Raw genomic sequence first — 22783 nt, 5'->3', positions numbered from 1 at the left:
ATATAGGGGTGTAATAAAAGAATTTGTATATCTAATCTCTGTGGATACAATCGGGTGCATAGTTCTTCGCACTTCGATGGTGAACAAACAATTTTTCTGTCGTGTTTTAGTCAAGTTGACAATTAAGAGTCATGTCTACCTGAGAACGATCTCGATTATCGGTTCACCCAGTGGTCCCTATAAAAGGCAACAAATGAATTAAAAAAAATTGCCATGAAACTAATTTTGCGGTATATTCAGGGCTTCATTATATTATTGAGCTTATCTTTAGATAGAAGTCAACAACCTTAAATAGGGGTGTATGACAAAATTATTTTACTAGAAGAAAAGATACATATTAAAATGCAGCCCTCGAATTTCAGGTCGGCATTCGGCAGTGCCGACCTAAAAGCCGACCAAAGAGTGTGCCGACCATATTCATTGATTCTCTCGGCAGCTGACCATAAGTTATCTTTTAGGTCAGCAAAGCCGACCTTAACAGCAAAAAGTATTAAAAGAGAAAAACAATCTTTATTTGTCTTAGAGGGAACTTATCCTGTAACTGTAAAATGAAAGTCTCTAATAAGAACCATATCGCACTCAAATAAAAAAACAAACATTGCCGTAGCCTTTAAACAACTTTGCCGACCTAAAATATAGCTCAGATCGGCATTGCCGACCTAAAAACAAGCTTAGGTCGGCAAAATTTTCCGTGCCGACTTACTTTTACTTGAATTTCGAGGGCTGAAAATGGTATAAAGGATGATGATAAAACCAGGTGAAACATTCGAGAACGAAATATCTTTTCCTAATTAATGTTGTATGTGCAATATGACCCAGGGGGGGTACTACCCTTGTCGACCGAAAATTGGACCCTACGTGGGACTCAAAATTTGCGAAAAAAGTGACCCTGAATGGGACTGAAATTCAAAAATACTCTACTTTTTCCCCAAATTTTCCAAAAAAGGGCACCCTACGAGGGACTGATTTTTCTATTTTGGTGTTTTTGCGACCCTACCTGGGACTCATGGAGGTTAGAAAAGGTACCCTGACCAGCGGAGCATCCCCGTGACCCATCTTGCCCTAGTACCCCCCCCCCCCGGAAATGACGATGCGTTGACTTCTCGATCCGGGATACTTGATAGCTGTACCATTATTCGGCAAGTCCATTTGGAATATCTAGAAACAAAAGCAATATATTCAAATTATTTTAATCTTCAACTGGCAAAACCACATCTTAATACCAATCAAATATGAAACAGTTGACACACAACAGTGTTTCAAAACCTTTCTAACATTTTTAAATGTCCATCATGTGGCGTTAGAAGATCTTTACAGTCCCCAAACCGGTGAAATTCTGTACTCAAATACCTTACGTATCTGCCGCTTTAGGTGGATTAAACTTCACGTGGAGTAATTGAAAATGGCATCGACCTCTTACTTCGCGTGGAGTAATTGAAAATGGCATAGACCTCTAACGTTAGAGGTCGATGAAAATGGTAAATTCGTAATTTTCATGAGTTTTGGCCCTTTTCGCAAAACTTAGTTCTTGCTATAAATTGAAAATCCGTTAAAACTAAAGAAATTAGGTGAAATCTAGTGAAAAAGAGGCTGCTTCGCAGCGAATTTTTTAAAATTCTCAATTCTCTAAAAAAAAGTACATGCGAAAATTAATCGACTTAGGTAATAATAGCGGTAATTCTAAGTCGCTCATAAGACAAAAGTGACGAGAAAGTAAAAAATCCCACTCGCACAAGACAGAGATGTAAATGTGTATTCCGACAAGGACATGATGTGTATTTCCTTCGTTGTGAGACAGGGAGATAGGAAAGCAAAACATCACTCGCACACTCGCATGACACAGGGATGTAATAAGGTATATTTCCTTTGTTGTGACACAGGGAGGTGCGAGAGGCGGGAGAGCTAAAATACCACTCGCGTGATACAGGGATAATACGTATCTGATAAAATAATATTTCTTCCCACTATTTTACCGAGCTTTTACGTTGCCTTAATATACATTAATGCTTGTGAGAAAGCATAAAAAAGCAAGCTTTTATCCCCTATTGATTGTGATATAAAGAGGGCCTTAGATAATATCCTTGAACTCATTCGCATGTCAATGACCTTCTTAAAGTAACTCTCACAAGAATCTGCAAAGACGTCATCCTAATAGACGTAATAAAAAACTTACCATTGTTGAAAGAATAACTTTTCGTAATAACTTGGGAATATAATTACTACTTGCATCGTGTTTACGTCATATTTCTCATCTCTTCACTTTTTCTACCGTGTAGGAGTGCCAAACATGAGATTTCTATAAGGAAATTTGAAAAACTTCACCGCAGAAATATTTTCAATATTTTGCTCAATTTTTCGACTGCAAGTTGTGGGGTAGCAGAGATTTATATCAATGTGTTCCTTATAAGAGCCGCTAAACGAATATCGTATTTTTGTTTTCACCACGACGTGTTATTGAACGTTTTAAGTACTTTTTGTTTTAAGCCTTTGATCTTTCTTTTTTTTCTTTTGTTTAGCGTGGCGCTAAATGATGTGATTACTCATTTTTTTGTCATTTAAAATATGACAGTGTGCTCGACTGGCAAGAGTTGCTGCTACTAGCGATAGCAAAACTAGCCGTATTGTATAAGGGTTGCGAAGCGATACAGACTTCACCTCAATTCGCAAGTTGCTAGCAAAATAAGAGCCACTCTGATAAAACCCCAAAAGAGACAGGGTCTTAAGCCTCATAATACCCCAAACACACCACACAAACCACGGCAGCGCAGCACAGCCAGCACAACACCCGGCGCCACCCCCGCGCAACGCTCTTTCTTTGGCTTGTTGGTTCTTGGCCAGTTTTGATTTATTTTCTTGACAAATTTGAAAAAAATTTGATTACCTCCGTACTGTAACTTGGTCTGATGTCGACATCCCTCATCTAATCCCGACAATCTTTTTATCAGCTGAAATTGATAGAAAGGTCAAAGCCATTTTTCTTTGCTCAGTTGTCAGGGAGGAATAATCCTTTTTCAATCAGTGATTCAAACTTACACAGAAAGAAGGGTGTCGGAATTAGAAGAGGGATGTCGATATTAGACCAACTTACGGTACCTCTTTATCATTGAATATCTACTTGGTTTTGTAAGGTAAGTTTAGTTCGTGGCCCGTGCGACTTGCAAAAACCTCTCATTCATTGACCTTGATTGATACTTGATACTTGCTGTTTAAAAGTCAAGGAATGATGAAGATCCTGTCTGTCACCGTTCGAACTATTTTTTTCCCATTTAACAGCAAATAAACATTAAAACCGAAGAACCGTGCAGCAATTTGACCAACTTCAGATTCTAGGTCAGTGGCTTCCGGCAACTATTTTGTTGTTCACTCCTAGGGTACCATAATTTTCCCTTGGGATAGAAGTTTAAAGGTACCTGCGTACACAATGTACCAAAACTGCTTTGCTCATAAATTTGCTTAGCAGTAAGCTCTGGTAAAAAACGCCTCCTGACATACAGCTTAGGAAATACTGTTTGTTTTGTTTTTTATATAAATAAGCTCTCATATTCTTTTAATTCCCCCTGATAGTTGACAATTAAGCTAGGCTAAACTTACCTCTTTTCTCTTTTCTTTTCCAGCAATAAAATGCATACATAGTTGACACATAAACATTGACAGAAGTATTCCCCATGCAATTTTTATATATCATTAAAGACGAAAGTGGTCTTTTCTTCTCAGTTGCTTCTGTAACGCGGTATTTACAAAGCTGACATACAGCTTAGGAAATACTGTGTGTTTAGTTTTTAATAATACAATACAATTCTTACATAGTTGACACATAATATACACATTGACAAAAGTATTCCACATGCAATGTTTATACCGGGTGCACCACAAAAAGGTTCATTAGATATGGAATCATTAGTTATGCTCAATTGAATAAAAAAGTTACTTTCTGAAACTTGAAAGTGCTCATAACAGATGCAGATGTTTTTTCCAACATTTTGTCAAATTGAATAAAGGCTTATTTTCAAACACAGGATGAGAATAGCAGGTGTTATCACGAGGAGGGTGTATAAAGAAATATTTCCAATACAAAATCAATTTTTTTCCAAGGGTTTGAAATCATTTGGCCTCTCTCTCTGGATGTTAGGAACCCAAATATTGGGTTAGAATGTATGAAATGCTTTTATTAACTTTTTATTTTGAGAAAAAGGACAGAAATCAGCCAAAAGATGAATGTTAAAGCCTTTCAGAAAATTCTTCCTTGTTCAACGCAGTTCAGCCTGTTTAACTCTACATCAGATAGAATCTTAGAGGATCTTGAAGTGTATACTGGACAAAGTAACACTCCTCAAAGCCCAGAGCAAGTGGGACATGAGTTCATTTTCTCTTATGGTGATGATGATGGAGAGGAAGTGGCAAGTCAACATTCAAACAATATTCAATTATCAGGTGGGTTGATATTAAGCAGACGTTCAATAACGTAAAAGTTAGTTATTGAGATTTATTAACCCAAGGTGATGTAAAGGTACGATGATTATGTGATTAAATACATCACCGAGGGTTAACAAATCCAATTACTAACGAAAACCTATTGAATATATGTCTATATGTTAATAGCCGTAGTCTGTTTTCTGTGTGTCACTTTTGTTTTCGCAAGCAATGTTTTTGTTCTCGATAGCTTTGGGTTGGTTGATAGATCGGATAGAGCCTGGTTTAGACTCTATTCAGTCTTTGTTTTTAAATTTAAGGCTTCTCTACATTTAGTAATTTTAGTTTTTGCCTAGGCTTGCCCGTCCCTTTGTTTTTCTCTTTTCTTTTGTTTGAAATGTTTTCGAATTTATTTAACGATCGTATTTATTAATGACATTCAAATTCTTTTCAAAACGAAACAAGTTTCTTTCATAGAAAAGAACATTTCAAATGTAAATCAAAACATAAAAATCAAAAAGTTTGTCAAACAACAACAGCATTCAAAGGGCGATGAAAAGCAAGAGAAAAAATAAAAAATTAGTTCACCTCTTTCTTCATATAAAAACATTCAAGTGGTCGATACTGTTAAAAACTGTGTTCGTCATTTTACATGTTTAAATTTGAAAAGTTATGACAAGGGTTTTTCAAAATTGACTAATTTATTTTTTCAAATCAGATAAAAACAAAGAGTTGCACTATTCCTTGTGGTTTCCCTGGTTTTTCTGAAGAATTGTCGTTTCTACATTTGACTCCTCTTTAATATGACATACAATTTTTCCAAATTATCAAGAACTGGTCGGCGTATTTAATGCGAGCGAAGCAAGAAAAAGATCTCTGGGGGAGGGCTAGAGTCAAAATTTGAAGAGATTTTTCTTTCATTTGATTGTTCTTTTTAAGCCAGCTTCAACATACAAAGGACTTTTAGTGCGTTCAGCTACAGCTTGACCGGCGTGCAACCGGCTAGTTTTATTATATTCCTAGTGGCAAAAACAAAACATGAATTATGTAAATAGTCAAGCGATGCACAGCGATTCAAATATTTTTCTTTTTTAATAATTTTCTAAAAGTCAAGTTTGTTCATGAAATAGACAATAGAATGTCTTGTTTCTGGAAATCAGCCAGGTGAACTTTGTTGAAAGTCACCACAAAAAAGAATTTTTTTTTCGTGCTGTCAGAGAATTTTTTTTTTTAACTGAATATTTCAGACAACTAGGCTTGAAAAGCTAAAAGTTTTTTCCAGAAAGCATAAAAGTTTTGCTTTCTTGTCTACAGGTATGTAATAAAATGTTATGAAAGCCTGAATGATGACTAGGCCCAATGGCCGAAACATGTTAACTGTGGTTTCATGAAATATAACATCTAAAAACATAAATACTTCTTCTCAAATCAATTCTCTTCACATCACAACACCCTTTCACGTTCATTTTAATAAAATGTTATATATTTTAGTTCAAAAAAAGTGTGAGAATTCTTTTGGAAAATGATTTTTGTTTTTGCCTTTGTCAAGACACAATTTATTTACCTGCCTGTAATCCATTGTTGTTTGTTATTTTTCTACTATCTTCTTATCTCAAAGTTCACAAGTTCAAAATATAACCTACACAGATTTTTTTCATTTTTATTTATGAAACAATAAACATTATTTTGATTTGACATGGCCTCCTTAATATTCCCATATTACATTTACATAAAACTCTTTTAGGCTCCAAAAATTCAGAAGGAGAAGTGCCACTCAAAGTATCATGTACCACTTGTGATGTTTGGTTTGATTCCCCATTCTTGCAGGTATTGTCTCAAATTTCCAAGGTTCAAGATGTTGTTTTGTTCCATCTCTGTCAAAATCCAGCGTGATCAATCTAATGGATTAAGATTTTCTTAAGTTTTTGTGGCAACTGAGAGAAAAAAGCCACAAGGACCACTATCTTTTTTTTTCCTTCTCAGAGAGAGCATTTCAAGCTTGATTGGCATAGATATAATATCAAACAGAAGTGTCTTGGAAAGCCATTATTGACTGAAGATGAATTCGAAGAACAAGTTTCAGGTATTTATTTTCTCAAAATAAAAAAAGAGGTTAAATGTAATTTGAAAGGAAGTGAACAACTGTTTTTTATTTTTATCAAACTGTTGATATTCTAATTACCCTAATGATCAACTTCAAATCTAACTACTTATTGTGTTGTTGGAGTAACTTATAAAGCGTGATTAAAGTCTGTCTCAAAATAATTTGCAGCTGAGACAAAAAAATGGCTGTAACTTTTGATAGAATTTGAATGAAGTTGCGATTTTGTGCTTGTTGAAAAGATATTTGTAAGTGGAATATTATCAAGCAAAAAAAATTGAAAAATAAAGAAAAATGAAAATGAAAAATGAAGAAGAAAAAAATCTTTCAAAAATATTTATTCAATCAAAAAATATCAAAGAAAGTTTGTTGTTGGTTGATCGACAAAAGGCTGTTTTTTTGTTGTTTTTTACTACTTTATAGAGTCAACCAGTAATAATTTTGTTTGATATCTTTTGATTGAATGAATATTTTTGAAAGATTTTTCCACAGTGATGATGATCTAAGATTAAAGAATCAACTTCTTCTAGAAATGTGGTATGATTACCATTTTCACAGGAGTGATTCTTTAATCTTAGATCATCATCACTGTGGAAAAATCTTTCAAAAATATTTATTCAATCAAAAAATATCAAAGAAAGTTTGTTGTTGGTTGATCGACAAAAGGCTGTTTTTTTGTTGTTTTTTACTACTTTATAGAGTCAACCAGTAATAATTTTGTTTGATATCTTTTGATTGAATGAATATTTTTGAAAGATTTTTCCACAGTGATGATGATCTAAGATTAAAGAATCACTCCTGTGAAAATGGTAATCATACCACATTTCTAGAAGAAGTTGATTTTTTTCTTCTATATTTCTCATTTTCATTTTTCTTTTTTTCCAATTTTTTTTGCTTGATCATATTCTATTCCCAAATATCTTTTCAATGAGCACAAAATCGTAACTTGATCGAATTCTATCAAAAGTTACAGCCATTTTTTTCTCAGCTGCAAATTATTTTGAGACAGACTTTACTTTTTAAATTGAACAAAAAAGGTGGATAAGACAAGAGAAATTAATTTCTCTTTAAAAAAAAGTATTTAAAAGCCTATGATATGGGTTTCGAAAGTTAGTTTTTTTAGATTTTATTCTATCTTCTGGTTTTCGTTTTCTGGTTTCGTGCTTATTCCTGTGTTTACCAAGTGATTAGTATATAACCATCTTACATACAACGTAGTGGTCTAAGAAAACGGCTATTCTTTTTTAGAATCAACCTTACAATCTAGTTTTTATATTTATAAAAACTAGATTGCTGACGTGTGGAAAGGAATGTCGGCGTGACTGATCCTTTTGTTTCGATAATAACATCAAAGCGGGAACTAATTTTCTTCTCGTTTCTTTCTTTCCTTTTTCTTTCTCGTAAGTTCGCGCTTTCCCTCCAAGTCTTCAAGCGTGGTTAGCTCAATCGGTTAGAGCGTCTATCTCACAAGCATGGGCTTCCGAGTTCGATCCCACTGGGTGTCAAATTTTTCCAAATATGAAGGTCAATCAAAGTACTAGCATATATTACCTCCGCTCTTGTGTAAGGTTTAATAGAGAGAGCTCACTTAATAAGAATTTTGAAGTTTTTTTTTCTATCGTTTTTTTACCACAAGCGATATTCAAGGCTGAGATATAGAACGGGAATAGGCGTGCGCTTGCGTTTGGTGGACTGACAGTTTCCGTTTCATTTCACTACTTTCACTTTCAGCCGAGTGAGCGAGCGATAAGAGAATCGTCAATAACTTCTTCTCGATCATTCTCGTTTTATACTTAAAGACAGAATGATAATTGATTCCGGTCAAATGCACTTGATCCATCGTTTGCTTATCTTTCTGCGTGTCGTCATTCAGTTCAATAAAAAACGGTTGTTATAAGGGTATTAAACTCCTCACTAGGAGGGAACAGATCATAAATTCGAATTGAACGCGTAATTACTAATAGCAATTAACATTACATAACGCGTCGATATCTCTTCACTCTCGTGAATTGTGATTCAAAATTAAAGTGATGAGCACAAAAACAAAATCAAGAATTGGAAAATTTGTCACCCGGCGGGATCGAATTCGGAAGCCCATGCTTGTGAGATAGACGCTCTAACCAATTGAGCTAACCACGCTTGAAGACTTGGAGGGAAAGCGCGAACTTACGAGAAAGAAAAAGGAAAGAAAGAAACGAGAAGAAAATTAGTTCCCGCTTTGATGTTATTATCGAAACAAAAGGATCAGTCACGCCGACATTCCTTTCCACACATCAGCAATCTAGTTTTTATAAATATAAAAACTAGATTGTAAGGTTGATTCTAAAAAAGAATAGCCGTTTTCTTAGACCACTACGTTATACATAATGTACTTTTTTCAGGGGAACTTTCCAGTATTTCTGGTTCAGATACCGATGACGATGAAGAGGAAGATTTGGAACCCACTTCGGCCATCACTCGACAAATGAGTGATGTAGAAATTAAAGAAGAAACGTCAATATTTTCCATGCACCCAACCAAAAAGTTTTATATCACCCAAGATCTAATGCTTGTATCCTTTCACAGGGGTGTTCTAAATCAGGTTTATAACATACTCCTTCTTATTTCAATCCACCCGAAATAACTTCCCCTCCCCGGATGAGGTCAAACAAATATAAAGATAAAGTTTCGTCATATTTTTTTGTGGTCACATTTACTGTTTTTATTTAGTCAAACTAGTATTTTTCCAAATTATAGAAAAAACTCAGAGAAAGCTTTCTTTATTTTAGCCAGAAGAAGCATATCAAAAGTCATTTTCTGTCATCAAGCAATGTAAGAGTAGTTGTATCTGGACCTATCTTTTGATATCTGGTGGTCATTTTGCAGCTGCTGTGTTTGACAAGTAAGTATTTTTCAATATTATATTTTGAAAGAGCCGCAGCCAAACTCTTGACCTTCAGTTTAATAGTCCAGAACTCCACTTGCTAACTTTTCTCTTTATTAGAAAAGTCACATCTAGTAGGGGGCCATTCCTTAGGATCCGTGACAACAATTTCCCGAGTGGAATTTTATGATTTCATTTCAAAGAACAATTTATTTCAAAACTTTTTTGAGAGGGAGTAAATTTTTTAGGTCCAGCAAAAATCTTTATGGGCCAAAATCAGAAATTACCCCTTTTGGGCCAAAATTGGAAATTACCCCTTTTGGGCCCAAGTCAAAAATTCACTTAAGAGCGATATCTCGGAATATCAGCATATTATATACCATTCGATTGGAAATTCTATCCTGGTTTCAAATCAACTCACAACTATGGTTCGAAAATAAACTTACAACGAGTTATATCGATTCGTAGTAGGGTAGGTGAAATAGGTCGAACCTATAAATTTGACGTCAAAAGAAGTCTATATTAATGATGAATACATTCCGCTATACTTAAAAAATTGTTCCTGTCCTCTTGAAACCAGCGTATATCTTTTCGGTAACTCGTCCAAGCAAGGTCTTAAAAAAGAAGTCTATGCATTGCATTTCAATGCCATGGCTTCTTTTCTTTTTTTAACAACCGCGACAAAAAATGCGAAGAGGGTGCATCAAGTTCGTTTGGGATGAAGAAATTTAGCGCTGGTCATAGCAAAGTTTGTTTTGTTTGCGAAAGAAAGTGTACGGAAAAACAGAAAAATCCATCAGACGAAACATGGAGTAATTTTGAAATAGTCGCGAAAAAATGGAAAGATATAAGTGGACAATATAAAGAGGTATTTGATCGAGTTTATTGGAGAAATGGAGCTTTAGGAGTCTCTTGGTAGAAAAACTGCAAATGGTCAATGGTCAGTAAATCAACTTTAAGCTCAGCGATTAAAATTCCACTCCGGAAATTGTTGTCACGGATCCTAAGGAATGGCCCCTTACTAATGTTAATAAATTTTTTTCACCATTTTTTCAGGAAAACAGTTATTGCTCATAAAACGTTTCACAGATACACAGTGCGTGCCAAAAGAGGTACAATTCAGGGTGTACAAGACAAAAAATCTGGTGTTGCAAAGTAAGAAATACCTTTATGATATAGCAACATGACTAGGGCTTGGTAAAAGTTTTTTAACCAATTTGTATAATATAGTAGCTGTTATTTAAGATCATATAATTTCAAATTAGAGTAAAGCCCACCTAACTATGAACGTAGTGGTCTAAAGAAACGACTATTCTTTTTTAGAATCAACCTTACAATCTAATTTTTATATTTATAAAAACTAGATTGCTGACGTGTGAAAAGGAATGTTGGCGTGAATGATCCTTTTGTTTCGATAATAACATCAAAGCGGGAACTAATTTTCTTCTCGTTTCTTTCTTTCCTTTGTCTTTCTCATAACTTCAAGCTTTCCCTCAGACTTTCCCAAGCGTGGTTAGCTCAAATGGTTAGAGCATCTGTCTCATAAGCTTGGGTTTCCGAGTTCGATCCCTCCGGGTGTCAATTTTTTCAATTCTTCAAATTTCTTATTTTAATTCTCTTTCTATTAAAATGAAGGTCAATCAAACAAGTAACTAGCATATATTACCTCCGCTCTCTGTGTAAGGTTTAGATAAGCTATGATAGCATCACTTAATAAGAACTTTTTTAAGTTTTTTTTTTCTTCAATCTTTTTTTTACCACAAGTGATTATTCAAGGCTGAGATATAGAAGAACGGGTATAGGCGTTTGCGCCTGCGTTTGGTGACTGACAGTTTCAGTTTCAGTTTCACTACTTTCACTTTCACTTTCACTTTCACTTTCAGCCGGCGAGTGAGCGAGCATGATAATTGATTTCCGGGTCAAAATGTTTGACCCTTGATCCAATCGTTTGCTTATCTTTCTTGCGTGGTTGTCATTTGAATTTCAGTATTCAGTGCTTATAAAATACGGTTGTTATAAGGGCATCAGAGGGAACAGATCATAGATTCGAATTGAACACGTGATTACTAATAGCAAATAACATTACATAACGCGTCGATATCTCTTCACTCCCATGAAATGTGATTCAGAATTAAAGTGATGAGCACGAAAACAAAATCAAGAATTGGAAAATTTGACACTGATAATAACATCAAAGTTCCCGCTTTGATGTTATTATCGAAACAAAAGGATCAGTCACGCCGACATTCCTTTCCACACGTCAGCAATCTAGTTTTTATAAATATAAAAACTAGATTGTAAGGTTGATTCTAAAAAAGAATAATCGTTTCTTTTCCTTTTTCTTAGACCACTACGTTCTATGTTTTTCTTTCAAAAACAATACAATATTTCTTTCTATCTGTTTTGATAATATGTCCTTCTTTTTTGTGTGTAGATCAGCAGGTGGTCAAATCAGGAGGTATAATGAAGCTGCATTGGCAGAAGTAAGAGACCTTCTTTCATTTTTCTTTAGGCTACACACATCCCCTTTGATATGTTTTGATATAGGGGATGTGTATCGTGTATAAACTTCCCAAAGTAACCCCATTTCTTTTTGTTTTTCAGTTGTAGAAACTTGAATCTAAATTTCTTTAAATTTGAGTTAAAAGTTTGAATGGCTAGAGAGGTTGAAACAATCATTGGATTTCTGAACCTTTAAAAAAAAATTGAAACATGTTACCAAAATAAGGGAATTTTATACACCGTAAGCATCCCCTATATCAAAGTATATCATTGGATAGCCTAACCTCTGACTTTACCTATTGTAAGGGATACCTTGCTAAGCATCTTTTTAAAGCATTCTTAGAAGAAATCGACCTGTGTCTTGTAGGTACCTATTTTCTGGTTTTAAATCATTGAAAAAAATGTTTATGTGTCACACCAAAGAAAAGAGGTTTCATTGTAACGTTCCTTTGGTTAAAACAGCTTTACACATTACCAAAGTAAAAAGAAGACACAATGGTACGTCAACTTGACAAAGTAATGTATTTTGTCTAATCTTTTCCCTGAAGAAGAGTTTCACACAAAATTTATTTTTTTTATCTACCAGGATATCAAAAACCTACTGATAGGATGGACAAAGGAATTACAAACATCTGACAAAATATTTTACAAATGCTCATCATATCATATGAATGTCTTGTTCAATGATAAAACACCTGTTAAACGAGGTAAGTATGATTCTACCTCTCATAAAATATTTTGATGGAAAAATTTATTATTAGAGAAATTGGGTAAAACTCATCATGTTTTTGCAATTTTTTCAAAACTAGTACATGCTGCATCATTTGAGGCGTGCACGTCTCAGCAAACTTAAAGTCTCTGAGGATTGAGATCAATTACGCACCATGAATTTAGATTTCTCTTTATTTATTTGGTCCATTTTTGATGGGTTTTTATTAAAAATGATTAATTGATTTCCCCTCATTAACAAGTGAGAGCTATTGAAAATATACTTTGTCTCCACTTAGATGATGAACGAGTCTCTAAGATCTCAATGCAGACAAATCGACCAACGTTCAAGGAGGTTCAAAGGATACACCAACTGTTCTCCACCTTTGATCATTATGGTAATTTTTACATTTGAACTATCTTACATGTGTAATAATGTTGGTTGATTAACAACACAATTAGTTGTACGTCCTATTCCCATAATACTGACAATAACATCAATAGTCATTGGATATTTCTAATCACATAGGTACTGTCACTCTATTTTCAGGGCTATGCTCAATAACTGAAAAAAATTTAGAAGACTTGATAGAAAATTCAACACCTCAAAAACAAACACAGAAGGGGTTGCCGGTCAAAACAAACCAAAATAAAAACACTGACAAAGAAACAGCCTCTCCGAAACAAGATCATTTGAAAAAGAGAAAAGAAAATCAAAAGAAGCCAATAAAAGAAAAACTGCCTCCTAGAGTGTTGAACGGTAATATGATATTAAATTCTTCAGGGAAGCCTTTTTTTAGTGTCTAATGATCAATGTCTCCAACTTATTTTTTTCAAGAAATATATTTCACATGATAATATCTCTGTAGTGAGCGTAAGAAATTACAGATATTGAACACTACTGGCCAAATAAAACAATTCTTACCATACCCTTATCATCAACATGAAAAATATAAGCAATCTGATTGGCTAAAAATGCGTACACAAATGCTGTATTTCATATTGTACCATACAAATACAAGACCGTGTTCAAAAAAGGGGTCTGGTAAGCGAGAGATCGCATTTTGAACTTTCTTGGTGTATCTTTTACGGAAATTTATTCCCAGAAATGTTTTCGTTTTCCTCTCAAATCACAAAAAAGTTATCAAATCAGGTCAACTAAGAATGTTTTGAATTGTTAAATGTTGATTTCACCATAATACAGGAAGTGAAAAAAACAAAACACAGAGAAAGACAAAATGGAGAGGAAAAGTTTGTTGATATTTTTCAAGTTGATGATAAACCAGTTATTATATCACACTTTCACTCGTACAATATTGGATATATTTTTCTCGTTCAGACTTTTCTATATTTATGACGAAAATTCTAAACTCGAAAAAATATACCCCTCCTATATTGTACTCTGTACCGTCTGATAACTTTTACTTATTGGCTAGGTATTAGTTCCTTAAAATGGGATAATGAATAACACTGAAATAACTTTCAATTTTATAGCATTTGAAATTCAATGGAACAAACTACACAAGTCAATAATAGATGATAAACAAGAAATATTGACCACCTTCCTCCTTCCTGCTGATCTCGATAACTCTGATAATGTTGATACTGATGAAAGAAAGCTGAGATTCGCATTTCTCATCAATGGTTACTTAGATTTTATATCACCAGATTTGGAAGAAACTCTTTTACATGCAGCTTCCAAACAGAATGATAATGAAGCAATACACTTTCTACTAGAATGTGGTGCAGACCCCTGTGTAAGGTAAGTGATTTCTTTTTAACTCCTTGTGTGTACTTGAAGTTATCAGCTTGGGGTGAAAGTGACCCCTATATTGTTAAAAGCTCTTTGTTGCTGACTAGTTGAAAATAAGCTTACAATATCTGATTTAAAGCACAAGCTTTTATACATTTAAAAGTTCTATCAACATTATTAGAGATTATTAGAAATCTAATATTATTTACTCTTATTGGCCCAGCTAGCTTTAGCGTACTGGGCCTTTCATTAGCATTCTGCCCGGTGTCAGTGTGTAACAATTTACTAGGCGATACGCGTTTTCATATATGGCGTTTTCAAGCACAGGCTAATTCAGATTGTGAAGGATTTGATTGGCTGTTAGAACATGATTGACAGAATAAAAAACAATTGAAATCGTCTTTATTGGTTAAAAACATAAAAGGAGAAAATACAATTAACTATTAAAACTATAAGAACATAACAGATGTAGTGTGTTTTAAGAAAAACAATTTAACAAACCGTAACAAACCTTCTTCTCTTTAGGAAGATGTTCTTTTAAAAAGTTGTTTTTACATTTCTCTATCATGTGAACAGTTCAGTTGTTCACGTGTTAGGAAAAAAACATCTCTGTATATAAGATTTAAATATTATGAATTATTTCTTATTGTTGTAAATAAGAGAAAGCCGAATGGTCTAAGGCGTCTATGGCTTGTATTAGCGACTCCAGGTTCAACTCCCCTCTGCTACTCAAGTCTTGTTCAGTTCATACTTTTATTCGCTGGGCCTTCATGCCCTCTGGGCTTCTTTACTTTAGTAACAAACAAGGCAAAGTACCATATGAGTTGGCAACAACGAAAAAGCCTAGGGATGAATTTCGAAAATACATGGCCAACCATCCTGACAAATATGATTATCAAAAAGCGAAGGTAAAATTTTATTCAGAAAGTTTTAGCTAGGTTTTAAATACTGATGAAATTGTGTTATTGCTTTAATTTCCATAAACAATAGATAACATTCCAACTGTTGATTTCAAAAAAAAAGGAGGTACATTTTGACGAAATTTACAAAGACTTATCATCAACATGAAAAATATGAGCAATCTGATTGGCTAAAAACCCGTACATAAATGCTGTATTTCATATTGTACCGTACAATTACAAGACCGTGTTCAAAAACGGTCTGGTAAGCGAGAAATCATATTTTGTACAATTTTATGATTAGAAAGGTTTTCTCTTTGCTTCCAATACACAACAACTTATCAAAAGAGTTTATGAAAAGGATCTTTTGATCTTTTTAATTACCATTCGATTCTTTTTCGAATGTTTTTATGTTGATTTCATCTAAATAGAAGTAAAAGAAAAAAATATTGGAAGAGAAAAACAAAACAAAGAAGAAGTACGATGGCTCTGAAAGCTACGATGGCCCCGAGGTTTCTCCACTTCTAGAAAAAGACAATTCAAGAAGAGAAGTAAAAAATGAAGAAGGGAAGTAAAAATTTTAAGAAGAGAAGTAATTTTTTAATTTCGCCTTAGCGAAAGTATTACGATAGGCATGGTGTGATATCGGACGAAAATTTAGAAAACGAAAGTACTTGATACGGTGGACAAACTCACTAAAATCAATTTACAAATTACACGCTCGTATAACCACGGAAGATCTTCGCAGGTTTTCTTTGGATTACGTCATTATATCTTTGCGTCTCTTTAGCTTCACAGTTTTGATTTTTCTTTATTTTCTTATAAGCATATACTTTATAAGAATCAAATCAATAACTCTTGATAGACAGTGATATACCTTTCGGTAATTAGTTCTTAGAAAGTAAACAAGGGATGGGGCACAATATGAGCATGTTTATTTTTCTTATAAGCATATACTTTATAAGAATCAAATCAATAGCTCCTGAAAGATGGTGATATACCTTTCGGTAATTAGTTCTTACAAAGTAAACAAGAGATGGGGCACAATATGAGCATATTTATTTTTCTTATAAGCATTTACTTTATAAGAATCAAATCAATAACTCTTGATAGACGCTGATATACCTTCCGGTAATTAGTTCTTACAAAGTAAAAAAGGGTTGGTGTACAATATGAGCATATTTATTTTTCTTATAAGCATATACTTTATAAGAATCAAATCAATAACTCTTGATATACGGTGACAAACCTTTCGGTAATTAGTTCTTACAAAGTAAACAAGGGACGGCGCACAATATGAGCATATTTATTTTTCTTATAAGCATTTATTTTATAAGAATCAAATCAATAGCTCCTGAAAGATGGTGATATACCTTTCGGTAATTAGTTCTTAAAAAGTAAACAAGGGTTGATGTACAATATGAGCATTTTTATTTTTCTTATAAGCATTTACTTTATAAGAATCAAATCAATAACTCTTGATAGATGGTGATAAACCTTTCGGTAATTAGTTCTTACAAAGTAAACAAGAGATGGCGTGTAATAAGAGCATATCTATTTTTTATAAGCATATACTTTATGAGAGTTTTTAAAAATTAAACGACAATTGTTCTTAAATTGGTCTTATTTTTTTAGCGATTTTAAGCCTCGTTGTTCTTGTTGTAAAATTGTTTCATCAAGGCTCGATGTAAAGTAGATTTCAGATTAGCTTCATCTACTTCTTGTTTTCCCATGTAGTTCAAATTCTAGGCGAAATTTTCGACTTCAAGTCGTCTTGTTTGTATTACTTCACTGAAAATTTTACTTTTCTTCTTGATTTTTTTACTTCTCTTTCAAGCTTTGAAAAATGAAGAAGAGAAGTAAAAAATGACAAAAATACCACGTGGTTTTGATTACAACCCCTGACGTAGAAAGTTTATTGTTATTACAGAGAGACCCCTTACCAGACTCCAAAGGATGTTTGTAATGGCAATTATGTTGATTAGTGTGATTAAACGTTTAAAGCTATCCCTTAAGCAAAAGTTATAAAGCTTTTCATAAATTATAAAAACACTTTGGAGTACTTATATTTATATAATCTTTATTGTAGGATCACGTGTTTTAGACGTTGTCTTGTGCTTTAAACAATTTAAAAAGGGTTAAAACCATTTTGGCAGCTCGCCAATGTAGAAATTTAATCACAATTTCGATACTTAAAGACATTTTACTTCCCTTTTTAAAATTTTTACTTCCCTTCTCGAAATATTTACTTCCCTTCTTTAAATTTTTACTTCTCTTCTTGAAACTTTCAGAACTTTTTTTAGAAGTGGAGAAACCTCGGGGCCATCGTAGAAAGCGGTTTTATTCTCTTTTTCAAAATTTCTCCGTTCCTTTTAATGAAAAGGAGAAGTGAAATATAAACGTTGAACTTTTTTCTCCTTTTAACACAAAAGGTGAATTTTTTTCTCCTTTTTACACAAAATGTGATTTTTTCTCCTTTTAATCAAAAGGTGAATTTTTTTCTCCTTTTGAATTTAACACAAAAGGTGAATTGTTTTCACTTCACCTTTTGACAAAATGGAAATGGGAATTCTAAGGGGAATGCACACGTGTGTGGACAATCATCCGTGTTGAATATGAACTGCAGTACTAGCTAATAGCCAGGCCATGACATGATAACCTTTATTAGATTTCCCAGAAACAAAACGGACCGCATTTAGAGTGAGGAGGGAAAAATGAAGTGAAGCCGAATGATAGAAGTGAATCTCCTATGTAGAATTTGAAGGAAATTGTTTTCTACATAAGTTGCGCGGCCCGCATGGTTTAACGTACAAACGCCAGATTAAAGATGGTCCGAAGACAACGGGAAATACTAAGCTTTTCCTCATCAACTCACGATTAAGGTTAAGGTTAAAATTCAAGGTTAAAATGCATGACGACTAGTCTAAAAAAAACAATTGTCCTTTTGACAAAAGGTGAAAATAATTCTCCTTTTGACAAAAGGTGAAAATAATTCTCCATTTGACAAAAGGTGAAAATAATTCTCCTTTTGACAAAAGGTGAAAAAAATTCTCCTTTTGACAAAAGGTGAAGTGAAAAAAATTCTCCTTTTGACAAAAGGTGAAAATAATTCTCCTTTTGAAATTCACTTCTCCTTTTGTTAAACAATAGAACCTATTGTTTGTTTTAAAAGGAAAAGAGAATTTCTCCCTCAGAGCCATCGTAAAGAAGAGATACAAATCTCGGCTCGGAAAATATGACGAAAAATCTAAACTCGAAATATATATCCCATATTGTACTCGGTACCGTGTGATAACTATTACTTACAGTTTCGAAACAAAATTAGATCTCCTTTCTAAAAATCAAAAGTGTATTAGCCGATAGTTCTCCAACCCACAAACCTTTAGCTTAGAAAATCAGTATTTTCAATTGTTGCCATTATATTGACAGATACCAAGTCCTCTGACAGCTGAACTTGAACAAGAACAACAACGAAAAGCTGCAGAGAAAAAGAAACAACAGCAGAAAGCGAGACGAGAAAAACAAAAAGTATATCTATATTGCTTTAATTTTTCTTTTTTCTTCAATTTCCACATCCCCTAGCACCCTTTGTCAAAGTGCTTGGATTTGAACACAGATCTAATTCATTATGATGTAGTGCAGCGTGGGAATCTCCTCTCTCCTTGAAAAAATATTTTCCATTAATGTTTTTAGAGAAGATTTAAAATATCACTATCAATCTTTTGTTTAATGTTATTTGTATGATATAATTTTTTTCTCTAATTTTTTTCTTTCTTTCTTTTTAGGCAAAGAAAGCAATCGAACGTCAAGAAAAACGTGCGGAAAAAGAACAGAAATCGTTTGACTCTTTGTCGGACAGAGAAAAGGTAATAAAAGTATTCTTCTCGAAGCTATTTGTTAGTGAATGAGGTTAACTACCTGCTACAACAGGACTCTTTCACTCTCACCCTCCCTAATGAGTTTTTTTGTCTCGGCAACAAACCTTCACAAAGATGATTTTAAGAATTGAACTTGGACCAAAGAGTTTCTAATATTGAGAGGTTTCCATAGTTAACCGTTACTTTAGTCTAATGCATGTAATGTTTTAATGTTTGTACTCTACAGAGAGCAGTAATGGCTGAGAGAAGATTCGCATCGCAATTATCATCTTCCTTGAAGTAAGCTTTTTTGAGATACCTTTTTTATTTATATCTACTTATTTCAGTGAAACTAAAGTTTTTGCGGTAAATGTATGAAAGTGTTCCGTTTTTGAAGGAGAGTCATTGTGTTAAAGATATTGTCATAGAAGCAGAACTATGTGGTCATTCGTCGAACCTATTAAACTTGAACCGGTTTTCCCATTTTCCTAGTATAAGTACTGATAGATGTGTTTATTATCAGAATAAATATATTTGATTTGAACGGTCAAGAAAATTCTGAAAAAAGGAAATGTTTTTTTATGTTTTACGTTTTGGCTTCTAAGATGAGAGGCTAATTTTAACTCAATTTTCTTTCGATTGTAGGTGTTCAAATTGTAAGAATCCGCTGGATGATAAGAAAGCCTTTGATAGATTTGAATTCAAATATTGCACTATTGATTGTGTACAAGCTCATAAAAAAGTTATTGGAAAATGAGATGCTACTACAAGTTCATTATACTTAATATCTGTTAAACATATTATACAATACAGTTGGTGCTCTCTAATTAGATATCGAATTAGAGAGTGTCAACTGTAGTGATCAATAAGGGTCTACTGAGGGTTTGATTTGACCTAACTTAAGATTTGAAGTATAAAAGCAGTTGCTCCGTTGTAAATCTTTTATGATAGTCAGTGAAAAGATTCCCATTTTAAGGGTAATTGTTTCTTTCTGTCTTGGCCTTTCTATAATCCAGGGTTATTTGATTATAATGCACAGTTTTTTTCATATTTCGTTTTATTTTGGAGATAATTATTATTTATTGTATAGATATATTTTCAAATTTTTTATAAACAGAAAATAGAAATGATTTTGGATTTTTGACCACTACTTTTTAGTAATTATGTCTTGATGACATGAAATAAGTATATACAAGAGATTTTGATGTTTGAAACTTTCAAGTTACCATCGTTTGTTATGTAGTTTTAATAATGACTACGATAATTTTAATGTATCTTGTGTGCAATTTTATCTTTAGTGAAATTCGAATAAAATAATAAGAAAAAAATACAAAGTGAAAATCAATTTGAAAGAAAAATGGCATCTTCATCTGCGGACCAAGAGGAATTGTTATTGGCTTTGATGTCAATGGGATTCGAATATGAAAATTGTCGTAAAGTTATTGATGGTGGAATCACTGTGCTTGAAGATGCAGTGCAAAGGTTATCCCTTGTTCAAATTTCATCTTCCATGTGGACACCAATTTTCATTTAGAGTTGTCCCAAAATTTCTCTATTTCAATACCGCACTTTCGACAGGCTCATCGTCGGTTCGGAATTTTTTTAATCCTAAATTTTACCTTGTAATGTTTTATTTTTACTGTGATAATGTGCTATTACTACAGTACTGAAAAACCACAATCATAATTTCAATTCATTCAAAATCCCTATATTTTTCGTGTTCAGATTGATGAATCCTGATTCAGAACCATCGTCGCAACCATCGCCACAACAAGCAACCACAACTGTTACAACTCCTTCAAACGTTGAACCAACACAATCTTCTTCCATATTCTCGCAACAATTTTCGCAACAACCCTCTGTAAGTGTACATGCTGAACATTTTCTCAAACATTCAGTAATTATTATGCATCTTTCTGCTAACGTATAAGAATTTCTTACTTTATCATACTCGGTTCAAGGTTAATTTCCTTTAGAGACTCCGAGTAGTGACTTCCTGACTTTTGAGATTATCCACTTCGATGAGTCATAATCATGGTGACATTCTTGTGAAAAGGACGACATGAAAATTTGCATAAAAAATCAATAAATTTCTGTCAGTTTAAAGAAGAAAGCCCATTTTTTGTTCATCCTAATAAATCATGAAAAAGAATCCACTTTCGATCTTGCCAAATCTTGAAGCTCAATCAAGGTCTGTTCTCTTACATAATGTCTTGTATTTTGATAAGGATACATGACCATGCGAACAGCCTTCAGACCGTAAATTAAGCTACTTATAATCAACGTATTGGAGGCTACAGCTCCCATGTAGAAGACTTCATGCTCCACCGTCTTTTGAAAGTGCACAATAACAAAACAACAGTTAATATGAAAGTGGTGAATGTCAAAACAACCCCGTCGTTCAAAACGCTTGGCAAATGTCGTCCTCTGAACGCTTGAAATGAACACATTAATTGTAGAATCATGGTGATGCTAATGACCATAGTGATATGATTATGCGTGTTGCAGATGAGGTGTTTGGTAAGAGTTACTGAGTCTCTAACTTCCAATACTCTGATAGGATGCTGAATCAAAATAACGGTTAAGGATCCATTAACTATGGTAACAAATAAGATTACAGTGAATATTTGTTGCACCAGGGCTCGCTTCATTTCCCCTGGAGTGACACGAACTTTAGTAAGGAACGCGTCAAGTAGTTTTTGCGACTTCACGAACAGTATACCAACACTGAGAACATAAACAATGCTCAAAACTAATATCTTTGTTATGCAGTAACCAGATCCTCGCTCTTGTTTTATAAGCCAGAAACATAAAGTGGTGAAGATGCAACAATTCAAACTCATATGACACAGAGAGAGCTTAAAATCTGACAGCTTCATCACTGGAGTTTCTCTTTTTCCAACAAAAACGGTCATTGTTAATAAGGTCGTAAACATGCCTATTCCAGAAATGACCAATGCATAAATCTTTTCCCCTGTTAATTCAGTTCTTGAGATTCGTGTGTAGGGATCAATACATTGAGTTCGCTCTGTATTAGATATACTTAATATACCAACACAAGGGATGCAACTAGTTTTTCCGTACACTGGTTTAATGAAGTTTTCTAGGCATGGTTCACACCCCCAGGTAGTCCCACTGTAGACGTTACCATACCTTAAGTGGAAACCGGGTCTACAGGTGATGGATAGGTTACATTCTGTCGGCGGAGCTGTATGGTTGGCCATTACTTTTTCGGGAACATTTTTTGTAATATCAGAGTAGTCATATCTATTTTTCCTGAAAAGCATGGTGGTCCCTGTTGTTGTTAAAGCTTGTATGTAGACTAACCGCTCTTTGAAGAATCCTCTCTCACTAGCATATTGTTCACGTCTTTCAACAAATTTATCTGCATTTGTAAACTGTTGAATATAACGACCATAGTTTGTTAACGTATGAGAGAAAAACCCTGACTCGAACGCAGTCTTCTTAGAGTTTGATTGTGCCAAATATCTTCTAATTAAACTTTTCATTATGATACGATATAAGTCATACACTTTGGAAAGTTTTTGTACGTGGCGTAGATGCTCTGTATGTATTCATCCTTCAACAGATCATGAACCAGCAATTGAATGTTTAAGTCATCTAAGAATTCGATGTTTCTCTCGATGAACTGTAATTGACGAGTTGGATCACCAAACAAAATAATTGTAG

The 22783-nt window shown here is 33.7% G+C and overlaps 2 protein-coding genes across 3 annotated transcripts in view; both read left to right on the top strand.

Annotated features, from left to right (window-relative positions):
* Positions 1-4155: 4155 nt before the first annotated feature.
* Positions 4156-20239, top strand: LOC136824837 (tRNA endonuclease ANKZF1-like). Its single transcript, XM_067080811.1, has 16 exons — positions 4156-4431; positions 6155-6237; positions 6394-6493; positions 8893-9092; positions 9280-9392; positions 10431-10529; positions 11809-11857; positions 12463-12583; positions 12884-12982; positions 13135-13344; positions 14079-14346; positions 15134-15245; positions 18666-18764; positions 19022-19102; positions 19341-19393; positions 19739-20239. Exons 1-16 carry the CDS (start codon positions 4212-4214, stop codon positions 19848-19850), a joined length of 2019 nt encoding a protein of 672 aa, XP_066936912.1. The 5' UTR covers positions 4156-4211; the 3' UTR covers positions 19851-20239.
* A 150-nt stretch (positions 20240-20389) lies between these two features.
* LOC136824836 (uncharacterized) overlaps positions 20390-22783 on the top strand; it is a 28087-nt gene continuing 25693 nt past the window's right edge. For both annotated transcript variants that reach the window (XM_067080810.1, XM_067080809.1), the window contains exons 1-2: positions 20390-20575; positions 20819-20954. In XM_067080810.1, coding sequence (XP_066936911.1) covers positions 20451-20575; positions 20819-20954 — 261 coding nt within the window. In that variant the 5' untranslated portion in view covers positions 20390-20450. The remainder of the gene's footprint in view (positions 20576-20818; positions 20955-22783) is intronic.

Source organism: Clytia hemisphaerica, unplaced genomic scaffold, assembly GCF_902728285.1.
Source record: "Clytia hemisphaerica strain Z4C2 unplaced genomic scaffold, Clytia hemisphaerica genome assembly, whole genome shotgun sequence".
Lineage (NCBI taxonomy): Eukaryota > Metazoa > Cnidaria > Hydrozoa > Leptothecata > Clytiidae > Clytia > Clytia hemisphaerica.
The sequence above is the reverse complement of the archived record's forward strand: the minus strand, read 5'-3'. Positions and strand labels throughout refer to the sequence as shown.